Below are 26,010 nucleotides of genomic sequence, written 5' to 3'. Positions count from 1 at the left end.
CAAATATTCTGTGACATATGTTATATTAGCGATAGCCACAGTTTTCCTGAGCAACCACTGGGCTGCGCCATGATAATTCTAATTGCCTGTAGTCTGTATCTGGTCTCGAGACACAATGTAAAAACTACTGAAATGAGAAATTCAGACAGAGAACAACAACCATTTAAGTGTTATTTGGAGTAAAAATGTATTTCAGGCTGAACTTGTACCGTTGTTGCCTGTCATAACAACTCAAAGTCGTTGGACCATCGCTTCATGACATCTACATACTCAGATGAGGCACTATAAAAAAAAACTGGTCATATCGACTCTTAAGTATCGGCACTTTAAAACCACATGTTTTTTTAAATGTTTACAACTTCAAACATCACATTACCCGCTAAGATTATATGCCGATACAAGCGAAAATACTGGAGACCGGAAATTGAAAACAGGCAAACTGTGGAACAATTCCATGTTCAGGAAAAAGGTGGATAAGAGAACGTAAGATTAAATGCAAAGGAAAAAGTACAGCAATATATAAAGGTAATCCATGTAAGATCAGAGAGCTTTTTAAATGGGATGCAAGGTAGTGATGCAGCAATATCATTTACATATAAAGAGAACACATAGGAGAAAAAACTCTTTCTGTTTTTAAGGCATTTAATGCAAATGAAACACATGTCCTCGCTGCTTCAGCGCTTAATGTCAGTGGTCAAAACAGCTCCTGACACATGATCCACAGCTAAAATTGTATTGCTCAGGGTATTTCTTCACTGGGTGAAGAAAAAATATTAAACGCACTCACCATAAAAAAAAAGCTTCGCTTTGTCGGCACGCTATTTGTCGCGAACGTTCATTTCCAGGTGTGAAGAGCTCGTTAGGAATCCATCGTTACTGTAAAAAATAAAACGTTAAACGCGAAATCCCGTCGAAGGTTCGCGTTTGGTGTGCAACAGCCCGAAGAAAGAAAGTCATACACATCTTGGATGGCATGAGGGTGATTAAAAGATGACACAGTATTAATTTTTGGTTGAACTATTGTTTTTAATACACAGTGTTGTACCTTTTGTCTTTTTGTTCAGTTTTCAAATACTTTTTTGCTTTGAAAATCAAACTTTGTAATGTTGTGATTAACCTTGGCACCAGTTTGTTTATTTCATGGAATAGAATTCTTATAAAAGATTTTATTCTTAAGATTTTACATTGGCAGCCAAAAGTTTGGAATAATGTACAGATTTTGCTCTGATGGAAAGAAATTGGTAATTTTATTGACCAAAGTGGCATTTAACTGTCACAATGTATACATGAATGTATATTCACATTAATAATTAGAAAAATTACTATTATAATTTGAAAACATTTTGACAGCAGCAATGACAGCTTTGCAGATCCTTGACATACTAGCTGTCAGTTTGTACAGATACTCAGGTGACATTTCAAACCACACTGTCACGATTCCCTTGTTGTCTGCCCTGGGCTTCACTTGTCTTTGTCTAAAACTACACTTCCCAGTATCCCCGGCCCTCATCACTGCCAGCCCTGTGTCATTGTGCTCACCTGATTGTCGTCTGTCATCATCATGTCTCCAGTGTATATAAACCCTGTTTGTTCTCCATTCCCTTGTCAATCGTTGATGTATGTGGATGCCTGTTTCCGTGCTTGCCGTCCATGTGTACCCCGCCTGTTAACCCTTTGTATGTCTTCTGTGGTTTTGTTTTATTTCCCCATTGTGGGTATTTACTTTGTTCTTGTTTTGTCTGTTTAGTTTTACCCTGTTAAATAAAGAAACACAGCGCATAGATCCAACCCCTTGTCTGCCTCCTCCTGCACCGTAACAGAACGAAGTGTAGTTTTAGACAAAGACAAGTGAAGCCCAGGGCAGACAACAAGGGAATCGTGACACACACTTCCTGTAGCACTTGTCATAGATGTGGCTGTCTTGTCAGGCACTTCTCACGCACCTTACAGTCTAGCTGATCCCACAAAAGCTCAATGGGGTTAAGATCCATTACACTCTTTTCCAGTTATCTGTTGTCCAATATCTGTGATTCTTTGCCCACTCTAACCTTTCCTTTTTGATTTTCTGTTTCATAAGTGGCTTTTTCTTTGCAATTCTTTCCATAAGGCCTGCACCCCTGAGTCTTCTCTTTACTGCTGTGCATGAAACTGGTGTTGAGCAGGTAGAATTCAATGAAGCTGTCAGCTGAGGACATGTGATGCATCTATTTCTTTAAATTCTTTTTTAGAGAATTTAGCATGATTACTTAAGGATAATGTGTTGGAGTGATGGCTGCTGGAAATGGGGTCTGTCTAGATTTGATAAAAAATAACCTTTATTTAAACAGTGATGGTGCTGTTTTTTACATCAGTAATGTCCTGACTATACTTCGTGATCAGTTGGATGCCACTTTGTTGAATTAAAGTACCAATTTAATTCCAAAACAGCAAAATCTGTACATTATTCTAAACGTTTGGCCGCCAGTGTATATGTAAAACATTCATGTTATCCCTGACATTCCTGTACTCGATATAAGGTGCATATCAGATCTGTCTTCAGCTATACACAGAATTGTGCAATAAAGTCAAAGTTGGTTCATTCAACCCTACAAATAAAACAATTTAGTTGGAGAGGCAGAAAGACAAAGAGGTAGGTGATGCGGAGAGTCATAATGATTGTGTTTCTTCAGCCTGAGAGTTTTCTGTCGTGGGCAGGGAGCCAAACAGGGAATCACCTTGGCTGTCCTGAAGGGACTTGTCAGGGAAGAAAGCCACTGAGAGCAGTGTCTTTCCAGGAGCCTTATTAAAATGCATTAGAAGCACTAGGCTGCCTTTCCCCATCATTGTGGTGCTTATCATCCACACAGCAAACAACCCAGCTATACACAAGTGAGCTGGGCAAGCCCCATCAGTCAGACACATATTGCTACTCTTACACTCATTGGCCCATCCCCTCTGAAAATCATCTCTTGCATGACATCACCCCCAGCTTTCACACTTCATATACGCAATGCATTGGTGTAGTCTTACAAAAAAAAGCGGTTTACTGTTGTTTGTGGGGGGTCATAGTATTATGACATAATAGGGTGGCAATAAATCAAGGGACACACCAAAAAACTCCACTAATAGTGTTAAAATGACACATTTACCACAAATAAATATGTTAGTGAGTAATACTAAACTCTTAATTGTATGGGGGGTTGAAATACAATGATTTGGCACTTAAATGTCACTGAATTGTAGGAATATCTCTTATTTACTAACTCCTGCTCAAGACACTGCTTTACATTGAGAAACAGCATGGAAGGATGCAAAAATGAACGTTGCCTAAAATTTTATTCTGAACGCAATATTTTCCCTTAATTACAGGAAGATTCATTATTCTAAGGGACTTTTGGCAAAATATTGTAACACAGTGAAGGATGGGCAAGGAGGAGGCGAGAACCGGCTTGTCAACATAAATTATATTTTAATGAGAAACTCAAAAACACATAAACAAACACACATGACGGACATGTCCGTAATTCTCTCTCTCTCGAACAATCGTCACCGGCCGCCTTTATCCCTCGCGCGCCTCATCAGGCTGATTGGGGACCGGGCGCTGATATTCCGACCGGCCCCGCCCCCTCCGCTCCACACTCCTCCCGGCGTTATCTCAGGCCGGGTGCCACCGGCATGACGTACACCCCCCTATCCCTGGGGCGGGGTGTATCTTATGTCCGCGTGGTCATCCCCGCCTTCCTCGCCCTGGGAGGAGACAGGAGGGGAAGACAACAACAACAACAACAAAAAAAAACAAAATAGGCGAGGGAAAAGGCCAACACGGTGCGACAGGGAGAGAGAGAGGAGAGAGAGAAAAAGCTCACTCACCGGTTCTCTGATGTGGTCCTCGAACACTCCTCCACACTCAGGCGGACGACAGCCGCTCCAACACCGGGCGAACCGGAGTGAAACCGCCGACCCCAGCGGGTAGAACGCGCCTCCGCTTTTCTGGCGGCAAATGGGGACACTCCTCCGCCCCTGGCAGCGGCTCTACCGCCCGGGCGGTCGGAGAGTTTCTTCCCTCCTCCTCGCGGACGGGCGGTCTTCCCTCGACCCCTCCGCGTCTCTGGGGACGGCAGGGCACTCCTCCGCCCGGCAGCGGCTCCTCGCTCCAGGCGGTCGGGGTATCCAGTCCCCACTTGCCCCGCGGACGACGGCCGTATCCCGCGATCCGGGCGGTCGGGCTACTCCGTCCCCGGCAGATGGCAGCGGCGCTCCCTGGGTGGACGGCAGTGTCGAGGACTCTGCGACGGGCATCCCTCCTCCTTCCCGGTTTCGGCACCAATGTAACACAGTGAAGGATGGGCAAGGAGGAGGCGAGAACCGGCTTGTCAACATAAATTATATTTTAATGAGAAACTCAAAAACACATAAACAAACACACATGACGGACATGTCCGTAATTCTCTCTCTCTCGAACAATCGTCACCGGCCGCCTTTATCCCTCGCGCGCCTCATCAGGCTGATTGGGGACCGGGCGCGCGATATTCCGACCGGCCCCGCCCTCCTCCGCTCCACAAATATATTTTGCTTATTAATTTTACCTGATACTACTTCAGCATCCCCGCGACCCTGTACACAGGATAAGCGGTTGACGATGGATGGATGGATGGACTACTTCAGCATGAGGGTGGCTCTCTCTCTCTCTCTCTCTCTCTCTCTCTCTCTCGCTCTCGCTCTCGCTCTTTCGCTCCACTCCGTGCTAGCTATGATGTGTCCTCTAAGGGTAGGGGTATACCGAGCATCCTACTTTAACTGTGGTGCAGTCCTCTAATTCCATTAACTGACAGCAAACCTTGGAAATAAGCACCTTATGAGAGAATTTAAGCTTGAGGAACTCTTCCCATGACAGCTTGGACGGCAGGCAAGGAAAATTAGAAAGTAGAGAACTCGAACAATGCCTAGCCTGAAGATATCGAAAAAGGTGGGACTTTGGCAGCTTAAAGTCAAAGGTCATCGTAGTATAACTGTAAAAGGTGCCATCCTTAAAGAGGTCTCTAAAGCATTTCAGTCCTTTATCGCACCACACATTATATACAGGGTCCATACTCGAAGAAGGAAGTGAATGGTTCATAGCAACTGGCATTAATGAAGATGCAGAATTAAACTTGAAATGTTGCTTGAACTGGGACCATATCTTAAGAGTAAAGAGGACTACAAGGGGGTCGTGAGTAAAGCCTGCAATGAGGTAGAAGGACAGGAGTTCAACTCCAGCCGACACCAAGGAGCGGTTGACGAATTAAACCATGAATATTAGCCGACCAAAAATAAAACTTAAAATTGGGTAGAGACAGCCCACAACTGATTTTACAATTTTGAAGTAGTGATCTAAAAAAAAACGGCAAGAATAGGGGGATGCATAGAAATAAGAAGAGAAATTTTGGAAGAACATTAATTTTCACAAAGTTATATTTGGATATAATTGACAGGGTGCCCACAATAGAGTTACAAACATACAGCAATAAATTGTCAGCATAAAGAGACATTTTAACTTCAATATTAGAGTGAGTGATTCCCTCAAATACTGAGGAGGACTGCAGAGCAATTGACAATGGCTCAATAGCCAAAGCGAACAGCATAGGGGAAAGAGGGCATCCCTGCCATGTTCCACGCCCTAATTTGAAATATTTGTGAAATATTTGAAATGACCATGAGTCATTTGTGTGCACAGATGCCAGATTTTGAGCATACAGGAGCTGAACCCATGAGATAAAGGCCTCCCCAAACAAAAATGTTCTAAGCACGGCCCAAAAAACGGCCACTCGATCCGATCAAATGCCTTTTCGGCATCTAAAGCAATTACCAACTCAGGAACAGTCAAGGTATGTTTAGAGTAAATTAGGTCAAAGAGGGTAAGGATGTTGAAAAACAGCTGTCTCCCTATAATGAAACCAATTTGCTCCTCTGATATTAAACCCAGGAGTATCTTTTCAAGATGAGTAGCCAAATCGTTTGCCAAAATCTTAGCATACACATTCTGTAACAACAGAGGTCTATACTGTATGAGCTACATAAAGTGGGATCTTTGTTAGTAATGAAATAGAAGCTTGAGAAAGTGTCTCTGGCAGAGAGCACTGCTCTAGAGACTCCTTATAGATGGATAAAATGAAAGGGAACAATTTATCCTAAAATTTCTTTAAAAACTCGTAGGGAAACCCATAAGAGCCAGGTGCTTTATTACTCTGCATAGTTCAAATTGGCTGTGTAATCAGGGGAGCATCAATATCACTAGAGACCCCTGGATCAATTACGGGGAATCTAACTCTTGAAGAAAACAAGCCATTTCGCTGGTATCAGTAGGAAATTCAGATTAATATAATGAAGAGTAGAATACCTTAAAAATGGCGTGAATGCCATCTGGATCAGATATTAATGCACCATGCTGTTCTTTGATCTGTGGGATCATGTGTGCGGCCACCCTCCTTCGGAGTTGGTGCGCTAAAAGACGGCTAGCCTTATCACCATACTTGTAGTACGAGCTGCATGACTGAAGTAATAATTGCTCTGCGTTCCCGGTTGTAATACAGTGCATCCAGAAAGTATTCACAACGCTTCACTTTTTCCACATTTTGTTATATTACAGCCTTATTCCAAAATGGATTAAATTCATTATTTTCCTCAAGATTCTACAAACAATAACCCATAATGACAACATGAAAGCCATTTGTTTGAAATCTTTGGAAATTTATAAAAAATAAAAAATGAAATAAATCACATGTACATAAGTATTCACAGCCTTTGCTCAATACTTTGTTGAAGCACCTTTGGCACCAATTACAGCACCAAGTCTTTTTGAGAATGATTCTACAAGCTTGGCACACCTATTTTTGGGCAGTTTCTCACATTATTCTTTGCAGGACCTCTCAAGCTCCATCAGGTTGGATGGGAAGCTTTGGTGCACAGCCATTTTCAGGTCTCTCCAGAGATGATCAATTGGGTTCAAGTCTGGGCTCTGGCTGGGCCACTCAAGGATATTCACAGAGTTGTCCCATAGCCACTCCTTTGTTATCTTGGCTGTGTTCTTAGGGTCGTTGTCCTGTTGGAAGATGAACCTTTGCCCCAATCTGAGGTCCAGAGTACTCTGGAGCAGGTTTTCATCAAGGATGTCTCTGTACATTGCTGCATTCATCTTTCCCTCGATCCTGACTAGTCTCCCAGTTCCTGCTGCTGAAAAACATCATCTTTATCTCATGGGTTCAACATGGAGTAACCCCTGGTACACTTACTAAAGCTACTAAGAGGACCAGTCATTTATTATACTATAAGAAGAAAATAAACTCTGATCCCCCAAAGGGAACCCCCCCCCACCGCATGGCACACATTTCATAATACACTCAAACATCACCCAACAAAGCCCACAAATATAGCCTACCCCCCTGCATTTAAAGTCCACATCCCCGAACACTGTGAACCGCTATGCAGACTCTAACGGGAGCCAACTCAAATAAGCAACACTCACGATAAGGGAACTACCACCTATCAGTGGAGCCCCTTCAGATTATAAGATAATATACATAGCATGTATCCTCTAATATACAGTATCTCACAAAAGTGAGTACACCCCTCACATTTTTGTAAATATTTGATTATATCATTTAATGTGTCTTTAAAATTATTTCTTTTAAGGATGCCTTTAAAACTGTCTTAGAATGAATGCGACAAAATAAGTTTTTGTTGGTTTATTTTTAATCAAGTCTATTCTTTCTTTAAGTGATTATTGTGCAGAATCATAGAGTTGAGTGAAGTTATTTTGAATAATCACTGGCAGAATGGTGTGGGCGAATCAGCTCTGAAGCACTGTGGGTGTCAAGTCCCAAGAGAGACAGGCAGACTAAATGCTGAAACTGATGTAAATATTACTTAGAACCAAAATAGACAAATTTACTGTAGAAATGGACGCAGCTGGAGTTCATCACTGTTCTAACTTTTATAAAAGTTATTTTCACACTACCTTAATTTGCTGATTTTATTTTATAAGCCAAGCCCCAAAGTTGCTGTTGCACCTATTGGTTCTGTTAGTTTTCTTTGTGTTATTTGGGGCCAAGTTCCAAAGGTTCTGTGGCACCTATTGTATTGATTCATTTTCTTATTATTATTATTTTACCCCAATGGGAATCTAGGCAGCCCTTTGAATCAATCAAAGGAAAATGATAGAATTTGGCACACGGATAAGGTTGGGTATGAATCAGTGGCGGCTGCTGGGCTTTCAAAGAGGGGAAGCTCATTTTCGGCCTACATTATAAACTTATTTACCCTATTTTTTGCACTAAATCAATCTTAGGTGTTGATCTGCCCTGCTGTTTAATTCTAAAGGTAAGGAAGACTTTCAAATGGCTTCGCCAAAATCAGGTCGACAATATTAGCACCGTCTGCCATCGTGCGCAGTTTCACCCGTACTGACGCTAGCCTAGCCTACTGTATGAATGAATGAATGAACGAACGAACGAGCGAACGCTCTAAAACAAAATATATTAAACTTGGTAAAACTGAAACAAGGAATGTGGTGTATAATTGTGTGAAATGTATTATGCAAATTGACTAGCAATTTCAGCCAAACAAATATAAAGAAATAGGTTGCAGCAGTTTGTCTTTCGACTACACTTGAGAAATCCGCGATGGGACTGAGCGTGAAATAGCTTCAGTGACTTCTTATAGTACAGATTAGCTGTCAATCAAAAGGAGATGCAGTCTTTCGACAGATCCTCCAATCATCACGCGGAAGCCCGAGTCGGGCCAGCCCACTCCTCATTCACCCCCAGAGATGCTGGCGTCCGTGGGCGAGGACATAATCGCAGCATTTATCCAATGACCGTCTATTTTCGGAGCACTGAAAAAACTGTTCAGAGCAGCCCCGTTGAAGTCAATGGACGCTCGGCTTCAACAGGAAATGCACTGGCGCTTCACGGGAATGTATGAGAAGTAAATCGAGTCAGCCGACCTGCTATATGTAATGTAGCTGATTCTGAACGAACTCGTCTTCGAGATGAACGTGTTCTAACGCATTTTAGTCAATAAATTGTTTACACAATAGTACATATTTGACCATTATTTTTTTGACATTATAGGGAAGCTGAGCTTCCCTTGCAGTCTTAAAGAAATCCCCACTGGTATGAATAGCCCCCAGACAAAATTTGGGGGAGTAAGAAAAAACTCTATAGTGCCACAACTAGTTAAAAATTGACTTCTCTTTTGCCTGTATCTTTTGAACCATTATTTTTGTCTCTGATTACTCTTCTCTTGATTATTTAATTTGACATTACATTACATTAACACTCTGCCCATTACAGTGGCTGCCAATTTGGATTATGAAATGTATTGTTTTTCTGCTACTATTCCTTTAAGCTTTATTTGATTTGCACAAAAATGTCTTAAAGTAAATGTTTTGACCTTTGTTGGAAAGTTTCACCAGTACAAAATTGACCATGGTAACCACATTTTTCTCAATTTCTCAATCATGTTCATATATATATAAAAAGTCAGAAGTTAACATACACTTAGGTTGAAGTCATTCAAACTACATTTTAACCACTCTACAGTTTTCATGTTAGCAAACTATAGTTTTGGCAAGTCATTTAGTCATTTACATCTACTTTATGCATGACACAAGTCATTTTTCCAAGGATTGTTTACAGACAGATTGTTTTATTTTTAATTGACAATATCACAATTCCAGTGGATCAGAAATTTACATACACTAAGTGCCTTAACTGTGCCTTTAAGCAGCTTGTAAAATTCCAGAAAATTATGTCAAGCCTTTAGACAATTAGCCAATTAGCTTCTGACATACAGTGAGGAAAATAAGTATTTGAACACCCTGCTATTTTGCAAGTTCTCCCACTTAGAAATCATGGAGGGGTCTGAAATTGTCATCATAGGTGCATGTCCACTGTGAGAGACATAATCTAAAAAAAAAAATCCAGAAATCACAATGTATGATTTTTTAACTATTTATTTGTATGATACAGCTGCAAATAAGTATTTGAACACCTGTCTATCAGCTAGAATTCTGACCCTCAAAGACCTGTTAGTCTGCCTTTAAAATGTCCACCTCCACTCCATTTATTATCCTAAATTAGATGCACCTGTTTGAGGTCGTTAGCTGCATAAAGACACCTGTCCACCCCATACAATCAGTAAGAATCCAACTACTAACATGGCCAAGACCAAAGAGCTGTCCAAAGACACTAGAGACAAAATTGTACACCTCCACAAGGCTGGAAAGGGCTACGGGGAAATTGCCAAGCAGCTTGGTGAAAAAAGGTCCACTGTTGGAGCAATCATTAGAAAATGGAAGAAGCTAAACATGACTGTCAATCTCCCTCGGACTGGGGCTCCATGCAAGATCTCACCTCGTGGGGTCTCAATGATCCTAAGAAAGGTGAGAAATCAGCCCAGAACTACACGGGAGGAGCTGGTCAATGACCTGAAAAGAGCTGGACCACCGTTTCCAAGGTTACTGTTGGTAATACACTAAGACGTCATGGTTTGAAATCATGCATGGCACGGAAGGTTCCCCTGCTTAAACCAGCACATGTCAAGGCCCGTCTTAAGTTTGCCAATGACCATTTGGATGATCCAGAGGAGTCATGGGAGAAAGTCATGTGGTCAGATGAGACCAAAATAGAACTTTTTGGTCATAATTCCACTAACCGTGTTTGGAGGAAGAAGAATGATGAGTACCATCCCAAGAACACCATCCCTACTGTGAAGCATGGGGGTGGTAGCATCATGCTTTGGGGGTGTTTTTCTGCACATGGGACAGGGCTGACTGCACTGTATTAAGGAGAGGATGACCGGGGCCATGTATTGCAAGATTTTGGGGAACAACCTCCTTCCCTCAGTTAGAGCATTGAAGATGGGTCGAGGCTGGGTCTTCCAACATGACAATGACCCGAAGCACACAGCCAGGATAACCAAGGAGTGGCTCTGTAAGAAGCATATCAAGGTTCTGGCGTGGCCTAGCCAGTCTCCAGACCTAAACCCAATAGAGAATCTTTGGAGTGAGCTCAAACTCCGTGTTTCTCAGCGACAGCCCAGAAACCTGACTGATCTAGAGAAGATCTGTGTGGAGGAGTGGGCCAAAATCCCTCCTGCAGTGTGTGCAAACCTGGTGAAAAACTACAGGAAACGTTTGACCTCTGTAATTGCAAACAAAGGCTACTGTACCAAATATTAGCATTGATTTTCTCAGGTGTTCAAATACTTATTTGCAGCTGTATCATACAAATAAATAGTTAAAAAATCATACATTGTGATTTCTGGATTTTTTTATTTTATTATGTCTCTCACAGTGGACATGCACCTACGATGACAATTTCAGACCCCTCCATGATTTCTAAGTGGGAGAACTTGCAAAATAGCAGGGTGTTCAAATACTTATTTTCCTCACTGTATATATATATATATATATATATATATATATATATCGTCTAGGTTACGTATGTAACCTCCGTTCCCTGATGGAGGGAACGAGACGTTGTGTCAGAGAAGCGACACTAGGGGTCTCTCTTGAGCGCCGATATTCACCTCTGGACTATGAAAAAAGGCCAATGAGAGTTGGCAACCAGTATTTGCATGTCCCGCCCCCGGACATACGGGTATTTAAGCGGTGCAAATACGGGAGTTCATTCAGAAACTTTATTCGGAGCCGGTGGTCGTGTCTGCAACTGCTGCGTGTACACACCGAGTTCCTATTATCCCTCTGCTGCATGCTGTTGGATTCTACGGCACACAACAGCGGCTTTCTCCTGTTTGCACGGCTGTGCATTCCTGCCCCTGGGCGCATCGACAGTGCAGATTTAAAAACTCTCACGAGTTTTTTCCCTAAAAGAGTGATTTTATTTAAAAGAGTAATTTCCTCTAAAAGAGCAAAACACAGCGGCGTTGAACGTCCTTTTAAGGACGCGTCTTTATAAAGATGCCCTTCCGCCCCTGTGTTGTTTCTGGATGCGGTAGAGTGCTCTCCGCTTCCGACGGCCACAGGCGCTGTCTCGTGTGTCTGGGTAGCGATCACACCGAGGCTGCGTTTGTGGATGGTTCATGTTCTCACTGCGAGAACATGACCATGACAACGTTGCGGTCGCGGCTTGCTTACAACCGTGAGCAAGCCACTCCAGCCGCCCCCCGTGTCGCTCCTTCTTCCCACGGGATTGAGGACGATGCGGCTGGCGATGGAGGCGATTTGGGGATGGCAGCGGGTGCAGCTCCGCCGGGTACGCCCCCTCGGACCACCCGCACCCCGACACGCTCGTTGATTCCCGTCCGTGCTCGAGGCAGCGGTGACTCGCCTCACAGCCAGTCTGCCGACCCTCTTGCGATGGAAGCAGATGAGCTCGCCGCGGCATCGGAGGGCGGGTTATCTGATGCTGAGGACTCCCCTGGGCTGCCGCTTTCGGGCCTGCACGCCCAGGCTGAGGCTGACGCACAGATGACGGACATGCTTTCCCGGGCAGCCGACAGCGTGGGCTTGGATTGGAACCCTCCATCCTCCCCACAACCATCACGGCTCGACGACTGGTTCCTGGGGTCTGGGCGCCGCTCACAGCCTCGCCCCCCCGGTCCCGTTTTTCCCGGAAGTGCATGACGAGCTGACGTCTTCGTGGAGAGCACCCCTCTCCACTCGTCACATCGCCACAGGCTCGTCCGCCCTCGCCACCCTCGACGGCGGAGCGCGCCATGGGTACGAGGCGATTCCCCAGGTGGATAGGGCGGTTGCGATCCATCTATGCCCCGGTACCCCTACCACCTGGCGAGGTCGCCCCGTACTCCCTTCCCGGACCTGTAGAGCAACCTCCTCGCTGACAGCGAAGGCCTACAGCGCCACCGGACGCGCCGCTTCCGCCCTGCATGCCATGGCTCTCCTGCAGGTCCACCAAGCCAAGGCACTACGCGACATGCACGGGGGTGGCCCTGATCCCGACACGCTGCAGGAACTGCGCTCAGCGACCGACCTCGCCCTGAGAGCGACGAAGGTCACAGCGCAAGCGCTCGGGCAGGCGATGGCCACGCTAGTGGTCCAGGAACGTCAACTGTGGCTGAACATGGTCGAGATGCGTGAAGCCGACAAGACTCGCTTCCTCAACGCCCCTGTCTCCCAGTTCGGCCTCTTCGGCGACACCGTCGAGGACTTTGCCCAGCAGTTCTCCATGGTGAAGAAGCAGACGGAGGCCATCTCTCACATCATGCCTCGCCGCAAGCCTGCCGCCACGGCCCATGCCCCGTCTGCTCGCCGAGGGCGTCCTCCCGCGGCCAGAAGGCAAGCTCCTGCTCCGCCTCAACCCGGGCCCAGCTCTCAGCCCCAGCGTCGAGCAAACCGCGGGAAGCGCACGCCCCCTGTCTCACGGACCCCCTCGAGGACCCGGAAGGCTCCCAGGCGCTCCTGAGACAACGCACCCAGAGCCCAAGACGTTAGCTCCGGAGGTGGTAAGACCGCTCCGTCCCCCGGTGGAGGGCCGGGAGGAGAATCCTTTGTTTTTTCATTTGCCGCACCCCCTAACACGGGCTGCGGTACCCAAATTCTCAATAAAAGAGCTATTTCCTTTGTCTCTGGGGCACATGGCCCGCAAATGCCGTTCTCACGGCACTCTGCTTTCAGGCCTCAACAGTCCCGGCTCCATGGACGCGGTGTCCCCGCCTTCAGCGCCACGACTGTTCCCCGGCCGGCCGGTTCAGACGAGTCCAGAGGACGCCAACATCAGACCTCCTCCTCAGTCACAAACCCGCCCCCTGCCGGGTGCGCGGAGCAAGGTAAGTGCTTTGAGTTTATTCTCAGCACCAGAGCCTCGGGACGCCACGTTGCCTCCCGACGCCGCGTTACCTGTTCCGCACCGCTGCGAAGCCCCGCCGGGTACGTCCAAAAAACCCGTCCCCTTGGTGCCCCTAGCACGGAGTTTAGAGGCGTGGCTTTCACTGCCCAACCCGTCACGCTGGCTGCACCGGACCATTCGACTCGGTTACGCAATTCAGTTTGCCAGGTCTCCGCCCCCCTTCGTGGGCGTACATTTTTCCGCAGTACACGGCCAACATGCCCTCTCCCTGCGCGAAGAAATCGCCTCCCTTCTATTAAAGGACGCGATAGAGCCTGTCCCTCCAACCGAAACGAAGAAGGGTTTCTACAGCCCTTACTTCGTTGTACCCAAGAAAGGCGGCGGCTTACGACCGATCTTGGACCTGCGAGTTTTCAATCGGACCTTGTCCAAACTCCCGTTCAAAATGCTCACCCAGAAACAAATTCTATCTGGCGTCCGGCATCTAGATTGGTTCGCAGCGGTAGACCTGAAGGACGCGTACTTCCACGTCTCAATTCGCCCTCGACACCGCCCCTTCCTAAGGTTCGCGTTCGACGGCCAGGCGTATCAGTACAAAGTCCTCCCCTTCGGCCTGTCTCTGTCCCCTCGCGTCTTCACGAAAGTCGCAGAGGCAGCTCTTGCCCCGCTCCGAGAAGCCGGCATACGCATACTCAATTACCTCGACGACTGGCTCATACTGGCCCACTCCCGAGAGTTACTATGCGCACACAGAGACCAGGTGCTCAGCCACCTCAGCCGTTTGGGGTTTCAGGTCAACTGGGAAAAGAGCAAGCTCTCCCCGGTCCAGAGCATCTCTTTTCTCGGTCTGGAGTTAGACTCAGTCCCAATGACAGCACGTCTCTCCAACGAGCGTGCTCAGTCAGTGCTGAAATGCCTCGCTTCCTTCAAGCCAGGCGCCATGGTCCCGCTAAAACGTTTCCAACAGCTCCTGGGGCATATGGCATCCTCCGCGGCGGCCGCGCCGCTGGGGTTGATGCATATGAGACCACTTCAGCACTGGCTCCGGACTCGAGTCCCGAGACGAGCATGGCGCCGCGGCACGCACAACATAAAAGTTACCTCTGCCTGCCGCCAAACCTTCAAACCCTGGACAGACCTCTGCTTCCTAAGGGCAGGAGTACCCTTGCAGCAGGTGTCCCGACGCGTTCTGGTCACAACCGACGCCTCCAAATTGGGTTGGGGCGCCGTATGCAACGGGCGCGCAGCCGCAGGCCGGTGGAACCGAGGCCCGCTGCGCTGGCACATCAACTGCCTAGAGCTGCTGGCTGTTTTTCTGGCCCTGCAGAAGTTTCTCCCATTAATTCGGAACAAACACGTCCTAGTCAGGACAGACAGCACCACGGTCGTAGCCTACATAAACCGCCAAGGCGGAGTACGCTCCCTCCACATGTCACAGCTCGCCCGTCGTCTCCTCCTTTGGAGTCAGCAGCGACTCAAGTCACTGCGCGCCACTCACATCCCCGGCAACCTCAATGTGATAGCGGACGCGCTGTCAAGACAAAGCTTGCCTGGCGGAGAGTGGAGGCTCCACCCCCAGTCGGTCCAGCTGATTTGGGACCGGTTCGGCAAGGCTCAGGTAGACCTGTTTGCCTCCCAAGAAACCTCCCACTGCCCGCTCTGGTATGCCCGGACAGAGGCTCCCCTCGGGGCAGATGCGTTGGCACACAGCTGGCCTGCGGGGCTGCGCAAGTACGCATTCCCCCCAGTGAGCCTTCTTGCACAGGTGCTATGCAAGGTCAGGGAGGACGAGGAGCAAGTCATTCTGGTAGCCCCTTACTGGCCTACCCGGACTTGGTTTTCGGACCTCACGCTCCTCACGACAGCCCCTCCCTGGCGAATTCCCCTGAGGAAGGACCTTCTTTCTCAGGGACGGGGCACGCTCTGGCACCCGCACCCAGACCTCTGGAACCTCCACGTCTGGCCCTTGGACGGGATGCGGAAGATCTAGCCGGCCTACCACCGACCGTCATAGATACAATCAATCAAGCCAGAGCCCCCTCTACCAGGCATCTCTACGCTCTAAAGTGGCGTCTGTTCGCGGACTGGTGTTCTTCCCGAGCCGAAGACCCGCAGAAGTGCGCAGTTAGGTCAGTGCTCGTGTTTCTTCAGGAGAGGCTGGAGAGGAGGCTGTCCCCCTCCACCCTCAAGGTGTATGTCGCCGCTATCGCGGCCCACCACGACACGGTAGATGGCAAGTCTCTTGGTAAGCATGACTTAATCATCAGGTTCCTAAAAGGTGCCCAGAGGATAACTCCCTCCAGGCCTAACCTGTTCCCCTCCTGGTCAATTCCTCCCTAGCCCTCGTGGATCGCAGTTCAGTGGAGGAACTCACTGACCCAAGCCACTGCGGGTACCACAAGCTAACCTGTACTGGTATAGGTGCTCCACAGGTAAGGCCTCCTTCGGACTCCCCCTGTGTGTAACACCACGGTTCTGTCCCCTCTGGCGAGCTGACTCCCGTGTTTCCCTTAGGCAGTCATGGCTGCCTCGGCTGCCGTGCTGTATGTTCCCCCCTCTATGAGGCTGGATCCACCACCGCTCCGACTTTTCCAAATAGGCCCTAAGCAGGCCTCTGATGGTTTTGCCACTTAAACTTGCCTCCCCTCTCGGGTAGGCGTGGCCTCCGCAGGGTCTTCTACGCCCTGAATAAGGGCTAAGACCCCCTTCCCTCAATGCGTGTAAGGGCCCCGGCCTTAGTTGCTCTATGCGAGAAACATAGAGAGAAAAGAGGCCCGGCCAGGCTTGGCCCGTTCCCAGGTTGGCGGCCAGCACCTTGTTCCCCTCCAGGGTAACGATAAGGAATCCTGATGGCTTAAATGGGGCATTGGGGAAGGGTACGTGCAGCCTGATACAGTTGGTATTCAGCCTGATACAGAATACCTGCTCGCTCCTGTATCAGCAGTTCACGTACACGGCTCAGCGCATGGCACTTTTATAAGTGGACCCCTAGTGTCGCTTCTCTGACACAACGTGGAGAGAGCGACAGAAGGGGAACGTCTACGTTATGTATGTAACCTCCATTCCCTGATGGAGGGAACGAGACGTTGTGTCTCCCCTGCCACGTCGCTGAGCTGAGCCACTGTTGTGGCCGGACCATTTCTGGCTCCTCAGAAAAATCCTGAATGAACTCCCGTATTTGCGCTGCTTAAATACCCGTATGTCCGGGGGCGGGACATGCAAATACTGGTTGCCAACTCTCATTGGCCTTTTTTCATAGTCCAGAGATGAATATCGGCGCTCAAGAGAGACCCCTAGTGTCGCTTCTCTGACACAACGTGGAGAGAGCGACAGAAGGAAATATATATATATATATATATATATATATATATATATATATATATATATATATATATATATATATATATATATATACATACTAGGGCTGCACGATTTGGGAAAAAAATCACATTGCGATTATTGAGGTTAATATTGTGATTGCGATATAATAAACAAATGGTAACATGAGTCAACTTGCTTGGTTATCGAGGAAAATGCACAAATAGATTACTGATAATGCTGAAATGTTTATTTTTCAACTCAAACATACAAACTAGCAACAACTATAAATGCACAGTGTTTTCAAATTAAAATATTTTTACAAAATTAAATAATATCTTTGCATTACTGCAAACTCAACATTACACCTAAATAAAATGGAACAATATATGAGAACATACACATTTTCACGAAAATAAGATTGTCCAAACAAACGGGGACATTTAAGCAGGATGTAACATGTACTTTGTATAAAATCTTTTGAAAAGGAAACTGGATATTAAAGTGTGGTTCACTCAATCAAACCACTAAAACGTTTTATATATATATATACACACACATTTTATTGTTGTTGTAATTTTAATGTTATTTTTCACATAAGATTGATCTTATGATGATCTCATCAATGATGCAACATGTTGCAAGTTGCAGACAGTGGGGGTTAGAGACGTGCGTCTCCGTGTTAGAGCGGGCATAAGCTGGCGGAACTTTAAATCTCCCGGTCTCGACTCCCGCTCAGATTGGGTCTCTTCCGCGACTGGTTGAAGCTGCTCTGACCGCACAGAGAATGACAGTTTTGGAGTTTGAGCTCATTTGCATGCCACGCTCCCGTATTATATGAACTTGAATTATTGATGAAATAAAGACATATCACCAAGCCGTGATCTGTGTTTCTGTGTTATCTTTTCTAGCCACCAGTTCAGTGTCGGTCTGCGTGGCAGGGATTTATTATTTTGAGGCGATGGGCCGCGATAAGCTAAAATGAGCCACAGCGTTATGCAGAATGGACCACAAACGGTGCTGCGATATGCAGAAAAGGACAGCGAATTTATGTAAACAGCAAAATCATTGCGATTATATCATCAAAATTTGTTATATCACCCAGCCCTATAAGCAAGGTATATCAATCTTACAAACAAGCAAGTACTTAACCATATATTAAGTTGCAGGCCCTTATGAAACTTCAAAGTTCTGACTGTCATTCTTTAAATGAGACTTATGTGATTTATCATGTCTGGTCACTGGCAAGTAACTCAGTAAGCAATAAATCACTCGCAATTGGCATGTTAAATTATGTCCCTGGTTATGAATCTTGACTCGTGGATGGAAATGATGATCCAGTGCCTTCAAAAAAAATCTAAATAATTTGGCTAATAGGTTATCTAGATATTTTCACAGTATTTTGAATTGTCCATGATAACATAACTGTGCATGTATTACAGAATACTGGCACATGTCCATTTTACACTCACCCCTTTCTCTATAGACTACACTATTTACCCTCTATGTTTATTGTGAACTCTTCAAAATCACACTTTGCATTCTGATTCTCTGTTGTAGGTCGAGCATGAGTGTGGGGTCGAAGGTCTGCTGTGATGCGTGCTATTGGCTGTAGGATGAACCTTCCGGCACTGCTGAATGGTCTGCTTGTGTCAGCGGTGGCAGCCTTGCTCTGGAAGTACGTTTGCCTGATTGAACACACGTCACAGCTGGAAGAGGAGCTACATCTCACAAGACAATCACAGGAGTTCTCACAGGTGCGTATCGACTACCACGGCGCCCTGTTAGCACTGCAAGAGCATGGCACCAGAATGGTCTGCACTGGCAAGTTGCACACCGACCGAATTTGCCGCTTTGACTACCTCTGCTACTTCACGGAGGCGGAGGAATTTGTGTTCTTCCACAGTAATGCCTCTGTCATGCTGCCCAACCTTGGCCCTCGACGTTTCCAGCCTGCCCTTCTAGACCTCTCCTCTGTGGAGGACCACAACACTCAGTACTTCAATTTTCTGGAGCTCCCAGCAGCAGCTCTGAAGTTCATGCCAAAGCCTGTGTTCGTGCCAGACGTCACTCTGATTATGAACCGCTTCAACCCTGATAACCTCATGCACATCTTCCATGATGATCTTCTTCCCATTTACTACACCATGCAGCAGTATTCAGACTTGGATGATGAGGCCAGGCTTGTCTTCATGGAGGGGTGGGGTGAGGGAGCTCACTTTGATCTCTACCGCTTGATGAGCAGTAAGCAACCACTACTCAAGGAGCAATTGAAAGCCTTTGGCAAACTCATGTGCTTCACAAAGTCCTATGTGGGATTGTCAAAGATAACAACGTGGTACCAATATGGCTTTGTGCAACCGCAAGGACCCAAAGCCAACATTCTGATTTCAGGAAACGAGATTCGTCAATTTGCTTCATTTTTGATGGAGAGGCTTAACACCACGAGAAAGGAGAAGATAGCGGACGATGAGTACATTGTAGTTTTTAAACGTACTACTAACAGGCTCATCCTCAATGAGGCAGAACTTATTCTGGCTTTAGCCCAAGAGTTTCAGATGAGGACTGTCACTGTGTCTTTGGAGGAGCAGTCATTTGATAGCATTATCCAAATGATTAGTGGGGCATCTATGTTGGTCAGCATGCATGGAGCCCAGATGATCACCTCCATGTTCTTGCCCCGTGGTGCAGCTGTAGTCGAGCTCTTCCCATTTGCAGTAAACCCGGAGCAGTACACGCCCTACAAAACCTTGGCCTCCTTACCTGGCATGGACCTTCAGTACGTTGCATGGGGGAATTCTGTAGAAGAGAACACTCTTACATTTCCTGATCGCCCCTGGGACCAGGGTGGCATCATCCACTTGGAGAAAGAGGAACAAGAACGTATCGTTGCCAGCAAGGAGGTGCCAAGACATCTCTGTTGTCATAATCCAGAGTGGCTTTTTCGCATTTACCAGGACACTACTGTGGACATTCCCTCTTTTTTGGATGTACTCAGAGAGTCTCTAAAAACCAAGCCTAATCTCAAGAAGGCCAAAGTGGCTAGCACAGTACATCCTGGTCCGGTCAGAGACTCCAAGTGCCAAACATCAGTACAGGCCACCAGTGAAGCAAAGCTCTCAGTATCATGGCAGATCCCTTGGAACCTGAAGTACCTGAAAGTTAAAGAGGTGAAATATGAGGTTTGGATACAGGAGCAGGGAGAGAACACATATATGCCTTACATCCTTCCCCATCAGAACTACACCTTTTCAGAGAACATCAAACCCTTTACCACTTATCTAGTATGGGTGCGCTGTATTTTTAATAAGAACCTCCTTGGCCCATTTGCAGATGTTCTTATATGTAAAACCTGATTCCGTAATCAGAACTCAAATGTTACACTGTTGTTAATATAGCCAGTGGAGAAATATGTGTAGGATTAGTTTTCTTGAGCTATCCTGAGGATGATATTGTGTGACATAAGTGATTTTTCGACCTCTGTGTTTTTCACTTGATTGTTCTTCACAGTCCTTATGGAGAGTCAGAGAACTGAGTGAAAGTAAGATAGTGGACTACAATGAAGGTCAGAAGGGAATGGAATCTACAGAAATGCCAATCCATTTAGATTAAGATCACCAACTAAGAAAAGTTCTCAATGGCTTTATTTATTTAGAAATATAGTGTATTATGTAATTTATATTTGTATTTATAATTCCAAGACACTGATTTTGGCTGACTTCTGACTCCTTTTGTTGACAGAAATACTGCAAACTTTGACATATTTTCTGTGACTCAATTGACTTGAACTGGATTGTATGTGACTGTGAGCATAACCTCTACTTCTCAAGGTTTTGCATTGGTTTGTTGGTGTTGTTTTTTATTTATATAGGCCTACAATATTTGGATTAGGAAATATAATGTGAAGTAATTGCAAGTTATTCAGTACAAGAAATAATTCATGTCAATTTGTAGATATACATACTGATGGGCTGCATATAGATAGTTTTAGTACTTTTTAATACAACCAGCTGCAAAACCACTAATATTTATTTATCAGATTAAAAGAGAATATTTATAATTATTCACCTTTGAGGTATTTCATATTCATAAGTTTAATATAGTAGGTGTGCATCACATGTGTTGTATTCATTGAATGTGTGAATTCAGGATATCTATGATGATTGGGGTGAAGTTGCTGAGATATTGTGTTTAGAAATAATTTTGGTGGCATGTCAATAATGAGTCTAATATCTATATTGCAGACTGCTCTTGTGGAGGACCATGCACCAATTTATAGCTAAAGATACTGTCCATGCCCTTTATATGTCTTATCTGCACAAAGACAAGCTTTGTTTTGCAGTTTTATGGATTATTAAAATGGAAAAAATGTACTTTATCTCTGCAAATTATTTACTGAAGAAGTCTCTGGAATGCTATACATACTGCAGCCAAGGGGTTTTGATCTAAATGGCCTCTCCGGTCATCTGTATTGAGGTTATAGTTTCAGTCTGTCCTTCGCTTTCGGAACATTCTACTTGAAATGAAAATCAGTTGAATTGATGCTTAAGTAGATTAAACCAAGAACATTTCTAATTTAAATTTGCAAACCTCAGCCATGCTTTTTATTAGCATAAAACAACATTTTGATGGAAATGTTATTCATGTTAAGTATGCGCATAATAAATTAATAGCTTGTAATACAAAATAGCATACTAATTACTATAGAGAGTAATTATCTAGCATCATATTTGAAGTACTGTATCATACTTTCACTTTTAAGAATAGGTTGATCATGGTTGTAAACTTTTCTGGTTTCACAGTCTCTCATTTCAGTCATTAGAAGTTAAACATAGAAAGTTAAAGATGTATGTAGAATTTGAGGCTGTAGTCTTTGTAAACTTTGTAAACTTTTCCTCTGCCAGTTGATGAGATTTGCCATTACGTGCCACTGGAATGTCATAAATCATTTTTTATCACTTTTTAAATGTGCAATTCCTCAGATGTCTTTGTGTTGTCTTGCCGCAATTCTTTACAAGACTTAATGCTAACAACATCATTTATCATTATTGTTATTATCTAAAGTTAACAAATTCAAATGTATTTTCTTTTGTTTATTTAATGTCATGTGATTTGTTTGTTTTTTCTGAACATTGCAGAAGTGCTGAGTTCCATATCTTGACTTGATAGTCTTGTTAGCAACATATTACTCCAACGGTCATGTTTAGAAAAAATAAAAGCTTGTTTCATGTTCTGTTGAACTTGTGATCTCTGTGTCCTCAGGCTTTGAACCTGAAGATTAGATTACGCTTTTAACCTACCACTTTTAGCTCCAGCAAATAACGTTAGCCTAATTTCAAATGCCGCACTACAATACAGATACGGTATGTACAGAAATGCATTATGCTAATCAGTATGTAATTATTTATGATGCGCCTACTGTCTCTTAGAGGACGCTCTTATATAGTAAATCATATTTACCCAGCAATATTTTTGCCTATTAAATCCTTGAAATCAGTATTACAGTGACTCTCCAGAGACATATTGTGAAGAAATACCACATCTGCCCATTGAATTGGACTTGAAAGTATAGTAAATCTGATCATATGCACAACAACTCCATGTAGGGCAGTGTCAGGTCAAGGAGTTATGTATAGCCGAAGGGGATACTGCTGAACTGCAATGATCTGATGTAAAAGTGTATTGTGTTCCACATGAAAAGACCAATTCAGGCTAGGTTTAAGGCACAAAATACAAATTAACCTATACAAAAACAAAACGCACACACAATGGTCTCTGGTTTTGCATACATCAAGAAACCCATTGAAATAAATAAGACTTATATGATTAAGTCTGGTGATATAAACTTTATTTATATAAATAAGGGAAGGAATTAATTAGGGTGAGGATCATACCTTGCCCTGTTACCACAGTGGCCATTCTGACAGTTTCTGGTTCAATTTATTTTTATGTTGGAAGGTATGCAAGCAGTATATAAACCATTGTTATTTTCCCCCCAGAAATGTAGCTTTACTTTTACGCTGACGGTATTCAAGCAGGTTATAATAAAACGAAACAAATGTTTAACTCTGATGGGATTGAGATCAAAAAGTACGTCTGTAAAACATGCACTGAATAAACCACTTCAGAAAACACCAATCCAGTCCGAATAATGCTGTAGACCTGGAAGTGGAAATTTCTTTTTGATGTAGCCTACAATACTTGCTAGTTTTTTTTCATTAATTAGACTTTATGTTTTCAAAAATAACCCATTTGAGGAAAGAGGGTTAGACTGTTAAGCTCCCAGCGTTTGAAGTCAGGGTTAGGCTTCATTGACTTCAATCCGGGGAATCCTTTGTTCGCACTTTAAACTCAGTACAGTTTTCACAATTTTTTATCTTATTTTGAATGTGTAGGGTTCTCTACAAAGGAAAGCATAATTATTATTATATCTATTCTACCTCTTTACAGATAGAAATATAGGAAAGTCATGTTGCAAAACAGTGTACGGAAAATTATAATCACAGTGAAACTGGACGGTGCAGGATAAATCACTGTGAAATAATACAGTGCAACATTTTTAGAGCATTATTTATACATGAAACCCTAAAACACATTTTGTTAACAGACATGTACATGTTGCACATAAATTGAAATCAACGATAGCACTCATGTTTAATTCTAGGAGAAATGTGGTTGGGTTTTTTTTTGTTTGTTTTTATATGCATAAAGTTTAAGTTGTGAGTGGTTAGAGAGTACAACATTAGATTCTGGGAGTTTCTTCATATTATGGATGATATGCTAATGTTATCTTTGTGCAATGCCATCACTCTTCATTGGGGTAGCTGCCTGGAGTTGAATAAGCAGCTGCGTGTTACCTATACAGCTGGAGTTGTGCTACCTGCCCTCTGCAGACTGAGACTTGGAACACACCTATGTACGATCCTGTCATGGGACATGATTAATAGTGTTAATAGAGTTTGATACAGTATATTGAGTTGATATATTGAGTTTTATACAGTAAATGTCTTTAGTGTAACTTTGTTAAATTTAATGCATCTTTAGTGAATAAAAGTATACATATCTTTCAAAAACATGAAAATGTAATAGTGATTTCAAACTTTTGAACAATGGTGCAGATGAGCTTCCCTCTAGTGTTCTTTACATCTTGTTCTGAGATCCTGGTTTAAACTGAGCCCCAGCTAGCAGTGAGCTAGCCATGTAAACTCTCATTAAAGCAAAGAAAAGAGAGAGAGAGAGAGCAGACAAATTACTGTCTCTCCTATTACTGTCACACCTTTTCACCTGAGACAACAGCCTCGAGTGGGATCTGTCAATCACGTTGAGCCTAAAAGGAAGCCCGGAGCTGACTGCTCATTGTCATGGCAACACACTAAGGTGAGGACCTTAAGGACTCTCATTTGCGTCAGTGAGATTCACCAGAGGTCAGGGCTCTTGGAATACATACAGAGCACAGGTTAGTTTCTGAACAGGCAAGAAATGTAGGACATTGTTTTGGAACTGTAATGTTATGGTACAGCACTGCAATCCTCAAAATAACCTGAAAAATGTTTATCTAATACTAAAACAATATGCAACTGAAGCATATTGTCTTTGTCTCACAGGATGAAGGCTGAACTGAGCTTCATGTTTAATTCCAAATTAAAATTTAAACAGCTTTTAACTAGGACACATGGGACCTGCCTTGTCTGTGTAATGTAGGCTGAATAAACTGATTAGAGGTGGATTCTGTGAAAAAAATAATTAAAAAATTAAACAATTCTCATGATGTTTCATGATGTTATTTTTTCCATAGAACACAAAAGGAGAAATTTTTGGAAAATCTCTGCACATTTCTTGCCATACAACAGCAGTTCACAATGGTGGCTGTTAAGCTCCAATAAGGACAAAAAGCCCACAAAATACAGCATAAAATCTATATCATAATATCTGTACTATATGACTCATATTATAAATTTCAAATCTTATGAAGCCAGTTGATAGCATTGCATGAGAAACAACATCATTATTCTAAACTTGTGGGTTTTGAACAATTTGAGGGTAAATAAATATGACAGAATAAAAAGTTTTGCATTATCTATTCTCTACAAGAGGTACAGTTCAGAAAAGTTGCACGGATATCAGTATTTCATTCTAGTAAAAAATGGTTCTGAACGAGAGTGTAATGAGCCACTTAAAACTGCTTATGCTTACAGGAACAGACTGCTCAAAAAATGGATGTTGTCATCTCAAACTGATGAAAAAAAAAATTAAGGGACATGCTTATCTTATCTTGATATTATCTTGCAGTTTCATGAAAAAAGGTTTCTATGGCTTTAAGAAACATTTTGTGTGTACCCTGATAATGGCGCACCTTCTGTTGCTGTCAGTGGTAAGTGTGTCTCCTGACGAGGGTTAATAGCATAACCATGTTTTAAATAAATCACAAGCAACAAGGAAAGTGGAGACAGAAGAGAGATAGCGATATCAGCCATGGAGATCTCTGTATTCTGGGAACAAAACTTGCCATTTCTGGCCACTTTTAAAACTATAATTTTCTGATGAACAGAGTCTCACTTTTTTTTTAAAGGAATAGTTCACACAAAAAGGAAATTTTGTCAGTTATTTAGCCCTCCTCATGTCGTTCTAAATCGGTGTGTCTTTCTTTATTTTGTGGAACACAAAATGTGAATTTTGGAAGAATGTACTGGCCACTCTTTTCCCAAAATGATCACACGGGAAGTCTGCGTGTTGTTTCCGAGAGTTCTAGTTCCTTTGTATTGGCCACATTATATCAACTCACTGACAAGTGCCATGACCTATCAGACATTTTTGCATTGGCTAAAACATGTTTACCTTGCCTCTTGGCTCAAGCAAAAGTCCCGGGTTCAGATTATGGGTTCTTATTTTTTAAAAGGAGTAATTG

General features: G+C 44.1%; 1 protein-coding gene across 2 annotated transcripts in view; it reads left to right on the top strand.

Annotated features, from left to right (window-relative positions):
- LOC127657549 (protein O-linked-mannose beta-1,4-N-acetylglucosaminyltransferase 2-like) overlaps positions 1–22,317 on the top strand; it is a 28,009-nt gene extending 5,692 nt beyond the window's left edge. For both annotated transcript variants that reach the window (XM_052146396.1, XM_052146397.1), the window contains exon 2: positions 18,666–22,317. In XM_052146396.1, the coding sequence (XP_052002356.1) occupies positions 18,701–20,461 (1,761 nt within the window). In that variant the 5' untranslated portion in view covers positions 18,666–18,700 and the 3' untranslated portion in view covers positions 20,462–22,317. The remainder of the gene's footprint in view (positions 1–18,665) is intronic.
- Positions 22,318–26,010: the final 3,693 nt, after the last annotated feature.

This window comes from Xyrauchen texanus, chromosome 17 (genome assembly GCF_025860055.1).
Source record: "Xyrauchen texanus isolate HMW12.3.18 chromosome 17, RBS_HiC_50CHRs, whole genome shotgun sequence".
Classification (NCBI taxonomy): Eukaryota; Metazoa; Chordata; class Actinopteri; order Cypriniformes; family Catostomidae; genus Xyrauchen; species Xyrauchen texanus.
The sequence above is the reverse complement of the archived record's forward strand: the minus strand, read 5'-3'. Positions and strand labels throughout refer to the sequence as shown.